General features: G+C 58.1%; 2 protein-coding genes across 3 annotated transcripts in view; both read left to right on the top strand.

Moving 5' to 3' along the window:
- Positions 1-4405, top strand: part of TBC1D2 (TBC1 domain family member 2) — a 44443-nt gene extending 40038 nt beyond the window's left edge. The window contains exons 10-13 of one of the 2 annotated variants that reach the window (XM_054727260.1): positions 295-415; positions 2557-2742; positions 3434-3555; positions 3934-4405. In XM_054727260.1, the coding sequence (XP_054583235.1) occupies positions 295-415; positions 2557-2742; positions 3434-3555; positions 3934-4330 (826 nt within the window). In that variant the 3' untranslated portion in view covers positions 4331-4405. Of the gene's footprint in view, positions 1-294; positions 416-2556; positions 2743-3433; positions 3556-3881 lie in introns of both variants that reach the window. The other variant, XM_008142139.3, reaches the window with a different exon arrangement.
- A 4073-nt stretch (positions 4406-8478) lies between these two features.
- CORO2A (coronin 2A) overlaps positions 8479-12263 on the top strand; it is a 46892-nt gene continuing 43107 nt past the window's right edge. Inside the window, exon 1 of the mRNA XM_008141866.3 lies at positions 8479-8537. The gene's annotated coding sequence lies outside the window, so the exon portion shown is untranslated. The remainder of the gene's footprint in view (positions 8538-12263) is intronic.

Below are 12263 nucleotides of genomic sequence, written 5' to 3'. Positions count from 1 at the left end.
TTATTAGAAGGCTGCTGAGGCTCAGAGAAGTTAAGTAACTTGCCTAGGGTCACCAGCAAGAAAGTAGCGGGACCAGGATTCACACCCAGGCAACGGGACTTCAAAGCCCCTGCTCTAAGCTGATCCCCCTTGCTCTGGAAATCCCCGATGATGTAGTATTCCCCAAAAGCATGTTTGTCTCACCCCAGGTGCCAAAAAACGGCAGCCTGGCTAGGGAGTGGGGTGGGGCAGGACTTCCTCCTGGGAGCCAGGGAGCCACCTCTGTCACTCCTGGCCTCCTTCCCTCCCACACAGGCTGGCAGCCGTCGCTCTGCTGGTCCTGGGTGAAGAGGAGAGTGCCTTCTGGTGCCTGGTGGCCATCGTGGAGACCATCATGCCAGCTGATTACTACAGCAAGACGCTGACAGCGTCCCAGGTAAGCAAGGCAGGGAGGGGCCTCCGGAGTTACGCAGGTCAGCCCGAGTTGTTCCTACAAGCCGGTGAGTCTCGGAAAAGTCAGGAATCTCTCAGGCCTCTATTTATCCCTCTGCACAGTGGGCCAGTAGCCCCTCACTGGGACTGCTAGGAAGTGCTGGTGAGCTGATGACCTTTAGAATTGTGGGGTCCCTGCCCACAGGATAGACAGTTGTTATTCCAGTGGTGACATTAGAAACGGTTGGTTTTCTGGGGAGCAGAGAAGAAAATCTAGTGTCACTTGCTATTTGCCAGTACAAAATTTCAAAATAGAGGTCAGGAAGGTGAAAGATGGGCTTGGGAGAATGGAGGTGGTGGTGATTCTTCACACACACTCGTCCTTCCCTACCGCGCAGCACAGCTGCCTCCATCATCTCGCCCCAGCTGCCCGCTGAGCACAGGCCGGGCCTGGAGTCCAGTGAACTGAGAGCCACACTCTCCAGTGCTCAGCTGTGTGGCCTTGGCAAGGAGATCACCTCTCTGACCCAAGGCTTGTCCACTTTGGAACGGGAGGAGCACTACTGCCTGAGTCTGTTGAGGGGTGTAAATGAAAAACCATTTCAAGCCTCCCCTCTCTCCCGCCTCTCCCGCCTCACCCCTTGCCCTGTTCTTGCTGCATCAGCACCATCTGTTTTATGGAGAGAGGCCACCTGGAGGGAACTTTCTCACTCCCAGCCCCAAACCTGCCAAGCCGTTATCTGCCTGCCCATCCTGTTCTGTTTTCCTCCTACGTTCCAACTCTGATTCCTCCTCTGGGACATCCACCTGGTGCAGGACGCTCAGGCGGGATGGGTATTCAGGTGTGGAGTAGAAAGGTCAGGGCTGGAGATCAAGACGTAGGCGGTGAATCACGTGAGGATGTTTGGCTGCCTGACGGGAAAGCCCAGCTCACAGCGGCTTACAGGGGGGATTCTTCTCAGGTCATCACAAAGCCGAAGGCTCCTCCTAGCCCTCCGCTCTGCCATCCTGGCGTGGGCCTTCATCCCCCTGCTCATCATGTGGTCCCAGGGTGGCCATGGCCCCGGCTGGAAGCGGCGGAGGGTGGAAGGCAGGAGCTGGCTCCCTTTCCCACAGGCCAGTGCTGTTTCACCTAGACCTCCACCCACTCCTCCTTTGGTGACCTTGAAGTAAATCTCAAACATCACGTCAGTTCATCCTTCAGAAGGCCAGTGGCATCTTAGATTGAGTGAATTACCCTAGGTTTTGAGCTGGACATGAGGCCTCCACAGTGGACCTGGGGTCCTGGGAGAGGACGGAAGGAAGGGGAGGGTGTAGCCACGGCCAACAGCTAACACCTGGAAGAGGACTTACGTGGAAGGGGAGGCTGAGAAACAGGGTAACAGGAAAACGAGCAGCAGGAGGCTTAACGGGCCTGTCTTGGCGGTGGGAGGTCAACCAGAAAAGAACCATGTCCTAGAGCAGGGGTCCTCAAACTTTTTAAACAGGGGCCAGTTCACTGTCCCTCAGACCGTTGGAGGGCCGGACTATAGTTTAAAAAAAAACTATGAACAAATTCCTATGCGCACTGCACATATCTTATTTTGAAGTAAAAAAAACAAAACGGCAAAAACACCCGCATGTGGCCCGCGGGCGTAGTTTGAGGACGCCTGTCCTAGAGCCTGGGAAGGAGCCGGTGCTGGGAGTAATCAACAGGGTCACGTAAAACAAGGAGAGGCCACTGGCAGCCATTGATGTCCAGGGCAGCAGGACAGTGTGACTCCCCGTAAACATGCCCCGAGCATCTTGTGCATCGGGCCCAAATGGGTGTAGAGAAGCAGCTGTGGCATCAGCTGGTACAAGCTGAGCTGCTTGGCTTGCGGTTCAGAGGACAAAGGGGCCAGAACTCCACTGTCCGTGACCTTACCATCCCACAGAGACCTCGGTGGCAAAGCCGGCACTCCAGCCTGGGAGCAGCGAGTGAAGTGCTGCTGTGCCTTCTCCCAGCCAGGCTGCCCTGAGCCCCTCCGCACCCCCTCACCCCGGGGGGCAGGGCGGGGCCCACGCTGAGGCTCCAGGACTGCGTGGCTGGGTATTGGGGGCAGGAGGGAAAGGAGGCAGCCCCTTCCCGGGGCAGCAGCTGACGGCCCCCTCGTCGGCCGCCAGGTGGACCAGCGGGTGCTCCAGGACCTCCTCTCGGAGAAGCTGCCCAGGCTGATGGCCCACCTGGGGCAGCTCCGCGTGGACCTCTCCTTCGTCACCTTCAACTGGTTCCTCGTGGTCTTTGCCGACAGTCTCATCAGCAGTCTCCTCCTCCGGGTCTGGGACGCCTTCCTGTACGAAGGCACCAAGGTAGGGCTCTGCGGGGGTGAGCAAGGGCCCTGGGCAGGACCATCACCCCTGGGTCTCCATTCTGCCCCTGGAAAACGGGCGGACAGGGGCCCCCTCAGGGCTGCTGGGGACATCTGCTGGGAGCCTGGCAGAATGGAGAGGATGAGGTTCTGCTTCCCAAGATGCTTCCTAAAGCTGGGAGGTTCCTTTCCCGGAGAGGAAGCATGAGCGTGACCCAGGAGGCACATCCCTCTTCCATCCGTGGCCACTCCTGTCACCTGCGCCCCTCCTCCTCTCGCTCCCGTGGACCGAGCCCTGGGCTGGGAGGTTGGCACTGGGTCTGGTCCCAGCTCTGCTCCACCTTGCTAGGAGACCCTGGGCAGGCCCTCACCCACCGTCCGCCCATTCCCACACGGTGGCTGATGACATACGCACTGCACAGTTCCCAGAACCCTGGGATTTGCCATTTCACCAGCTCCTGCTAGTGCCCCATGGAAAGACAGCGTTACCCCATCAGGGTAGAGCCAGGCTCAGCCCCAATCCCCAGAGTCCAAGCTCCCCTCCCCCATGGCCTCCCTGCACACGTCGCCTCCAAGCTCTCAACCTCTGCAGCCTGTCCAGGGACTCCCACTATGGTGTGTGGGTTCTCCTCCCTCTGGGGAGAACCTGCCCTGGCCCCCCATGCCCTAGCTGAGCCCCCACCTGGCCCCAGGTGGTGTTCCGCTATGCCCTGGCCATTTTCAAGTACACGGAGGAGGAGATCCTGAGGCTACAGGACAGCCTGGAGATCTACCAGTACCTGCGCTTCTTCACCAAGACCATTTGCAACAGCCGGTGAGAACCCACCCCTGCTCTCTCCACCACTCCCACCACCACACCCGCTCCTGTGTCACCTCCTCCAGGAAGCCTTCCCTGACCAGCCTTTCCTCAGTGGGTCAGAGCTCCCATAGCCCCAAGCTTCCTCCTGCCTCAGTACATATGACTTTGAGTCAAAACTGTCTTCTTCTTTACCATTTCCTCCCTGGAAGGTGAGCTCCCCAAGGGCAGGGGCCAGGGGCCTTAGCCACGAGGTAGAGTGAATGCAGGCCTGCCTGGGGAGGCGCGGTGAGTGTGGGTGCCCTGGGACACTGTGCTCTGGGCTGACTGTGCTCTCCCCCCAGGAAGCTGATGAGCATCGCCTTCAACGACATGAACCCCTTTCCTATGAAACAGCTGCAGCAGTTGCGGGCGGTCCACCGGGAGCGGCTGGAGGCCGAGCTGCGGGAGCTGGAGCAGCTCAAGGCCGAGTACTTGGAGACTCGGGCAGCCCAGGACCCGGTGGTGCCCGAGGGTTGCACCAGTGATGACGAGGGGGACGGGGAGCCTGGCGTGGCCACCGGCACTCCCCAAAGCCCTTTCCATTCTTGACTGGCAGGCCCACAGCAGGGCGGCCTTGGAGCAGTGGTCCAGCCCCGAGCCCATCCCATGTGACCCTGGGCAAGTCCTTCCGCTTCTGGGCTCCGGCTCCCCATCAGAACTTGTGTGCTGGTTGGGTGCCCGGGGACGCTGCCCCTTTCTCACTTCCTCCTCAGAGCACTTTAGCACGCAGACAGGAGTGCCGTCTTTATAGGGAACTGTGAACATTCTCTAAGTTCTGTATAAAACCATGTAAATACGAGAAATAGTTCACAAGCTTTGGAACTTACGAGTCTCAGTAACCACCTGTTCCTGGGTGAGCCTCACCTGTTCCTGGGTGAACCCACCACACGGGCCTTCCTTTCTGCTCGCAGCCCGCGGAGGGGCGGTCCCACGGAAAGCCCATGCCCACCACCAAGAGGAAGTGGGTGTGGTGTTGGGCAGAGAGCCCTGGGTCAGCTGTCTGACCTGATCTCCCACCACCAACTTCGTAGGCCGGGCAAGAAGAGTCACCTCTTCTCTGAAGAATGGGTGGTTGGAGGGCGAGGACGAGGCAGTGAGAGGGTCGCTGCAGCTGCCCCAAGTCGGGACTCAGCTCCAGTTCTGGGCTCTTCCACCCCCTCCTCAGTCAGAGGCTCCGCCGTCCCCTGGAGGCAGGGCGTCCAGGCCGCAGGGACTGTGTCCGTGTAGCCTCGGGCTCCGCAGGCTTCAGTAGAAGGGCTGGGGTGCAGGGCTCTCACAGGGAAACCCAGCTCTGATCTGAGGCTCCGGTCCAGAGCTGGGGAAGGAGGCCGTGCCCATCGCTGGGGACCGGGGGCGGCCCTCTGTCACCCACAGGTGTGCACATGGGTTGGCACACCAGGCGCCCAGTTCCCCCACGCTGTGCCCCACACGACTCTGGGGAGGGTGCTCAGGGTTCTCTCCTACCACACTCACGGGCTGCGGGCGCCCGAGGACACCAGGCCGCCTGCGGATCCCCACGCAGGCTGCACGGCCTTTCTCGTGTTTACTCTTCATATGCTGAGGCGCTTCCGTCACCGGACGGACCTGTGACGCGTGATGGTGGTGTGAGGTTGGACTGGGGGGTCCTGGCTGTACCCCCAACAAGCTGGGTGCTGTAGCCCTAAGGGCCGTCACTGGGGAGACGCTGGTGCTGAGCTGGTGCCTGGCACAGAGTACAGTGCTCCACGGCCGGCCTGGCCTTTCCTGAGGAAACCCTCACTCCGAGGGCTCAGGCCTGCGGAGGCCCAGCTCCAGGAGAGATGCAGCCTTGAAAGTCAGATTCCCTCCTCAGCAAAAGGTGAACATCCAGAGCAGACAGGAGCTGCCAGAGGAGTGGGCCCTCCTCCTGTCTTCCCTCTTTACCCACTCCCCTTCCTCCCCTCATCTTCCCTCAACTCGCCCATGCTCTCCCTTCCTCTTCCTCTCCCCTTCCTCATTTTCCTTCTCTTCCTTCTCTCCACTTTTCTTCTCTCCTCCACCTTCTCTGCCCCGCCCCGCCCATTTCTTATTCCTGCCCCCAGAGGAGAGGCTCTGCCCACTTGTGTAGCCTGACCTGGTCCCTGGTCCCTACTAGCATCCTCTGAGCAGCTTTTCAAAAACACTGGTGCTGGGCCCGCTCAGAGCCTATTGTGGGGCCCGGGCATTATGACACACTGAGAGGTCAGGGGACCACAGAGCAGTGAGGACTGACTGGTCGGGCCTCCTCCAGCCCTGAAGAGGGGAGCCAGAGCCAGAGCCAGGACGGAGAACTGCCTGGCGGAGAGCACTGGCCCACCACAGGCCAGGCTCCGCTTACAGATGAGGAGACAGGCTCAGAGGTTAACTTGCCCAAAGTCACACCGCTAAGAGTTTAAGCCAGGCTCAAGCCTAGAGGCCCTAAGGCAGAGCCAGGGAGGGTTCCTCCCAGCTCCCCTCCCCCACGGACCCAAGGGAAAGGGCAGCCTGGCCCTTGGCCGCCTCCGGAGTAGTGTAGGGCCTGTGGGGAGAGCCCCAGGCAAAGGAAAAATGAAGGAAAAGCCGTCCTCCTGACCAGCAGGCTGTGGCAGGGACAGACACTTCTGAGGTCTGGGGCTGCTGCTGCTCCTAGAGAGGCTGCCGCCCTCCTGCTCCGGGAGGGCGTTTGGGGCCCACCCCTGGTGTCAGGTTCCTGGCCCTGCACCACAGCTGTCGCCCCCATCCCCAGGGGCCGCTGCCTCCCGGGCTGGAGGATCTGATCCCTCACAGCCCCCACCTTCCTACCCCAGGGGATGGGACCTCTTGCTCAAAGCACCCCACTCCAGACTAATATTAGACCCCCAGCAAGCTGAGGTCCACAGCCCATTCTACAGGGAGGGGGAAGGAGTTACCCAGCACCCCGCCACACACACACACCCCTGCTGGGCCCAAATCCCTAAGAATAAGGGGAATGCTCAAAGGAAGAGGAAGGGCCTGGAGGGCACTTTGGGAGGCCCCCCAACCCCCACACTCCAAACCTCACCTCCCAGGAGCTGCTGCCCCTATTTCTCAGCTCAGCCTCCCACGGCACAGGACCACATGGTACAGAAAGTCCCGGCTGGGCAGGTAGACAGAGGACTTGTCTGCCCCACCCCCACCTCTCTCTCTCTCTCTCTCTCTCTCTCTCTCTCTCTCTCTCACACACACACACACACACACACACACACACACACGGTCCCTTACATGGCAGGTTAAACAAAGCAGGCCGTGCTGGCACCTAGGAAGGAAGGTGTTGGTTTCCTGGCCCATCCCAGTCAGCAGTACAGCCCGAAGTACTGGCAGATAGGCCCAGCTTCGGAGCCAGACCCATGATGTGGTTTTCCAGCTAGGGTTCCCTGGGCAAGTCACTTCCACTCTGTTCCCCCATGTGTGCAATACAGAGGATGCCAGGGAATAGTCTTCCTTCAATGGACCAGGGTTAAGGGGAGGGAAGGAGCAGGGAAACGGACCCCCCCACACACAGCATCTCCAAGAAGGGTCCCGGGTATGTCTATTGCAGAGGCCTCCAGTGGCCTCCCCTCTGCACCTCAGTCCATATGCCCACGGCCCCCACAGGTCCCTGTCAAACCAGCCTTTTCCCAAGCAGTCTCAGCCACCTACCTTCATGGCACAGTGTGGAATGGTGCAGACACAAGGCTGGAGGCAAACCTGGAAGGAAGGATGAGCAGGTGTGGACAGTGGGAGCTGATACAGTAAGAATTCCTAGCGGAAGAGAAGGTGTGAGCAAAGGCACAGAGGAGTGAGTGGCCCAGTGAACACTGACTCAGGCTTTGGCCCTGGCTTTTCTAAGGAGATAACCAAGAGACCCCAAATACTTAGCGACTCTAAGCCTCAATTTTCTTCTTATCTGTAAAGTGGGGGTAATCATAGTGGCCAAATAAAGGAGTTATCAGGATTAAATGAAATATATGTAAGTTAGGACATGGTGTGCAGTTTTAATCGCTCAACAACTGCTGAGTGCCTACTCTGTTGCAGGCACTGTTCTAGGCCCTGGAGATACCACACTGAACAAAACAAAGAGCTTTTCTCAGGAGAGGTGGGGTGGCTATCAGCTTGGTCTTGGGAGCCATCCCGCCTACTGTTGAATAATTAGCTGTGTGTTCTTCTTAAGCGAGGTATTGAGGTATTGTAACCTCCCTGGGCCTCGGCTTCCTTATATGTAAACTGAGTAATAGTGTAACCTCACACGCTTGTGAGGTAATTAATGCATTTAAGGTGCGAAGAACAGTGTTAGGTGGTGGTATTCAAAGGCGGGGGGGGGGGGGGCGGGACGGCTCCCCATCTTTAGATTGCCTCCGCATCGCAAGCCGGCCAGACTGCTCAGCAGCGCCCCCTCCTGGCTGCCGGGAGAAGGAAGGGAATCCTTCCGACACTCCCGCAGCGCTCCCAGTCCTTGGGCTCCGGGGCCGGGTTTACCTAGCGCTTCTCCTGCGGCGGGCTTTGCGCGCGCACTGCACCGGGCTGGTGAATCAGGTCGTCTCCTCTAATTCTCACCGGCTCCCTGAGACAGACACAATGACTGTTTCCATTCCACCAAGGGGAAAACGGAGGCTCCGGGAGGTCGAGTCCCTTGTCCCGTCCCACGCAGCGAGGGACCGGCGGGACGTCAAGCCAGGCGGGTCGCCGGAGAGCCCGCCCCAATCACTGCGGCGAGTGCACGCCGGTGTGTGCGCCGGGTCTGTGCGTGTGGGCACGCCCCGAGGCCAGCCCCGGGGGGCCGGGAGCGCGGTTGGGGGAGAGGAGAAGGAGGGGTGGCCCCGCGGGGTGCGCGGGCGGGGCTGTGCCCGACGCCTGCCCCGCCCACCAGCCCCGCCCGCCAGGCTGTGGGGGAGGAGGCGGTGGCTCTGGGCGCGGGGACTCGGCGGGCGGCGAGGAGCTCGGAACCGGATCCGGACGCCACCGCCACCTGCGCGGCCGTCATCAAGGTAGGGCGGCCCCGCGCTGCCAGCCGTGCCTCGCGGTCTGCGCGCCGTGGGTGCTGCGTCTCCCGCTGCAGCACCCGGGAGGGATGCTGGGGCAGGGCGCGCCGCGGGGACCCGGCGGGGCGCGGGGAACCTGGCTTCCAGCCCCTCCGCGTGACCTTGCACAAAGCACTGCTCCTCTCCAGGCCTCAGTTTCCCGTTCGGGGTAGGGGGCGCAATGGTGGCCCCTTCCTCACTGGGCCGCGAGGAGGGGCCGCCCCCAGGTCTAGGCTCCGGACGGCCAGGGCCCGGATGAGCACTGTCCACCGCTCACCCCTCCCGCCCGCTGTGAGGGCCGCTCACCCTGGGTGTGGCCAGCCGGCCCCGACAGGCCCCCTTGTGGCCTGAGCGCCCCGCGGGACCCGTGTTGGGACTTATCCTCTTGGTACAAAAAACAGGAGGAGGGGACACCCCCAGGTCCCTATCGAGCTGGCCTGGGTGTGCCAGGTGGGGCGGTCAGAGTCTGCCGCCGAGTCGGCTTCGCGGTCTTGGTCCCTGGGTTGAAGGTGGTGGGGTCCTTGGCTGCAGACTTGCCTGGACCAGGCCCACACACGCAGCTGGCTTAAGGAATGGTACGGGCAGTCCCTTAAACATGCTCAGCTCTGTGTCCCAGCCGGTGTGATAGGAGTGCCTCACGTCCAGGCGTGGACCCCAGAGGCCAGCAGCGCTAAGAGAGCTGTGGGTGGGTGGCGCTGGGTCAGAGCACATGTCTGAAGAACTGTGGCTGGATGCTCTCTGAGTAAAGACCTCTGGCATGCGGCCCAGCCCCCTCCGGAAGACTCCCTCTGGAAGGTCTTGCTGCCCATTGCACGCCGTTCTGGTGTGGATCTCACTGGCTGTAAACAGCTGGAATCGGCTGTTCCTGCTCTGGGCACGTAGACCTCCCCTTCTTCCCCACCCTGGGGCAGATCATCTGTCCCATAAATCTCACCTGCAAGCTGAACTGCCCCAGGCCCAGCACGATTTCTCCAGCCAGAGCCAAAGGGAGCAAAGGCAGGACCAGGGACCTGAGGTGTCTGCCCCCTAGCGGGCAGTCATCAGCCTGGGGTTTGTCCGGAGCCCAGTGCATGTGTCCCTGCACCTCCTGTGCGTGCACACTGGGTTAGCAGCTGCCTGTCCTCTTCCCCATCTTCTGTTGGCCTGACCTGACTGAGGCAGTAGTTTATGATAATCAAGTCTTGGTCTTCTGGTCTCTCTTGTCCACCGCCCCCCCCCACCCCCCAGATGCTTTCTTACAGCAGAAAGAAAGCAGGGGCCACCTGGGCAGGTAGTGAGCTCTGTGTCATCAGAGGTATGTGAGCAGAGGCTGGATGCGCACTTGCTCAGGGTGAGCTACCTCTGACCTCAGTCTGTGACTCTGAGGGCGGAAGTGACCATGGCCTTGCCTTCTGGCTATGGTGGAACGGCACAGACCATAAATGAGTGTCATTAGCCTCTCATAAAAGCAGACTAAATTATGTGCTGTGATTCGGGCGTGGCTCCGATGTGCAGGCTTAAGTGCTTCCTAGGTCTCCTGTCATCTCTGCACGTGTAGGAGCTGGGCCCCCTTTTCCTGCTCAGCACGTCCCGGCCATTGTGGCCGCGGTTAGGAGCATGGCCGACTCTGGTTGTTAAAAAGTCATCCTGTGCTAAAAAAAAATGTTAAATGCACCATGAAATTATGAATGGGATCTGAACAAATCATCTCACCCAACCCCTTATTTTAGAGATAGGCATCATTGTCTCCAAAGGGGATGTGACTTATCTAAGGTCACAAAGCAAGCCAGCATCTAAGCCAAATAGTAAATGAAAGCAGTCTGTATTTATTCCTATCAAATTAGCAAAAATAAATATAAAAGGATAAACCTCTATGCTGACCAGGCTATAGGGATTCTCTGGTGGATTTAATGTTGCAGGACAATCTGACAGCTTGTTACAAAAGTCCATGAAATAATCTTAATTGCCCTTTGCCCCCAACTTCTACTTTGAGGACTTTCCCATAAGGAAGTAACTACAGAGAGAGAGGGGGCGTGGGGAGTGTAATGGCCAACAAAGACGCAGTGTGGTCCAAAGGCCATGGGACTAAAGTCAGTGGGCACAGATTCCAAGGATGAACTCCTCCTCTACCCCACTGTAACCTTAGGCCAAACCCTTCCCTTTCCGCGCCTTACTCTCCCCATCTGTGAAATGGGGTAGATTCTATGATTGCTGAATCTTTTTCAGCTCTGATAACCCATGCTCTAGACTTAAATCTACTTTAACTGAAGCCTTTATTGGAAAGAGCAGTGAACACAGAAATAACCAAAGAACGTTCCAGCCTCCCCGCACCGTCATCAAACGAGTCCCCTCAGAGGCGGGCAGCTAGTCGTTTTCCCTGGGAAGGGACTTTGTGCAGCCTTAGACCTTGGTTCTTTCCAAATGGCCAAGGCCTGGATTACTTGAGAGCATGGTGTGTTTTTGTTTTGATGTTCTTTACCAGATATCAGGGGACAGAGATTTTTCAGGGGGACCAGAAAATAATTTGGCAAGATCCTCTGTTTATTACTTTAAGTCTACCGTGTGTGCGTAGCCTCCTTCAGACAGATAGGAGGTGGTTTGCAATCACACCTAGTGTGAAGGGCCAGGAGTAGGTGACTTCATTCTGTGGACAAACATTTACTGGGCACTTCCTGTGTGCTAGGCCTTGAGATGCCTCCCAGGCGCCTGCGGGCTGCCTCGGGAAACATTAGGTTAAGCCATGTGACATGGCCAATATCTGGCTGCTTTTGACTTACAAGACCTGGCAGTTTTATTTGGTTCAGCCTAAATGGAAATCATTAAAGAGCAGCCTGATTCTGTCCTAAGCGCTTTACATTGTTCATTTGGTCATTTAGCCATCATTTATGGAGCACCTACATTGTGCTAGGTATGGTCTGTGCGTACAGGGGTCTTGACAGTAATGGGAAAAAATATAGACCAAAAAAACTGTTGTAAAGAAACTTACTATCTAATGGGGCGGGTAAGTAAAATAGATGATGACAACTGAGATGGAGCACATTAACGTAGGAGTGCATTTCTGGTGTGTGAAGGGGAAGGGAAGGGAGGAGTTTCGGTTTTAAATGGGGTGGTCAGGGGAATCACTGAGGTGACTTTTGGACAAAGGCTGGAAGGAGATGAAGGAGAGAGCTGGGCTGATTTCTGGGGAAAGAGCCTCCCCGAATGGTGGAAGGGTGGAAGGAACAGCCAATCAAACGCCCTGAAATAGGACCATGCCTGGCAAGTTCAAGGAAGAGCAGGCTAGCACAGTGACTATGGGAGAGGGGAGAGGAGACTGGTGAGAGAGGCCATGAGTCAGACTGTGTACCCCACCCAGACACTGTGGAACCCTATACATTTGTGAGGGAGATGCTATTGTTATTCCTCTTCTTCAGTTAAGAATAGAAAAGTACAGAGACGTTAAATAACTTGCTTAAACAGTGTCTCGTGTACGAGCCAGGGCTTTTCGTCCCAGGCAGAGGGGAGCCATGGGAGGCTTTTGAACAGGGCAGGGGCATGGCCAGATTTGACTGTCAGTGCAGTTCCTTTGGGTACAGAAAAAGATTGCGGAGGTGAACTTGGGGGCAGGCGATGGAGGAGCTTGGTGCTGGGGGAGCGGGGAGAGGTCCAGTCCAGGTGAGCAGGGAGAGAAGGAGGAAGCCAGGCTGGTCTTGGGCTTATTTATTTAACAAACAA

This window comes from Eptesicus fuscus, chromosome 15, assembly GCF_027574615.1.
Source record: "Eptesicus fuscus isolate TK198812 chromosome 15, DD_ASM_mEF_20220401, whole genome shotgun sequence".
NCBI classification, from domain to species: Eukaryota; Metazoa; Chordata; class Mammalia; order Chiroptera; family Vespertilionidae; genus Eptesicus; species Eptesicus fuscus.
This window is presented reverse-complemented; position numbering and strand designations above follow the sequence as displayed.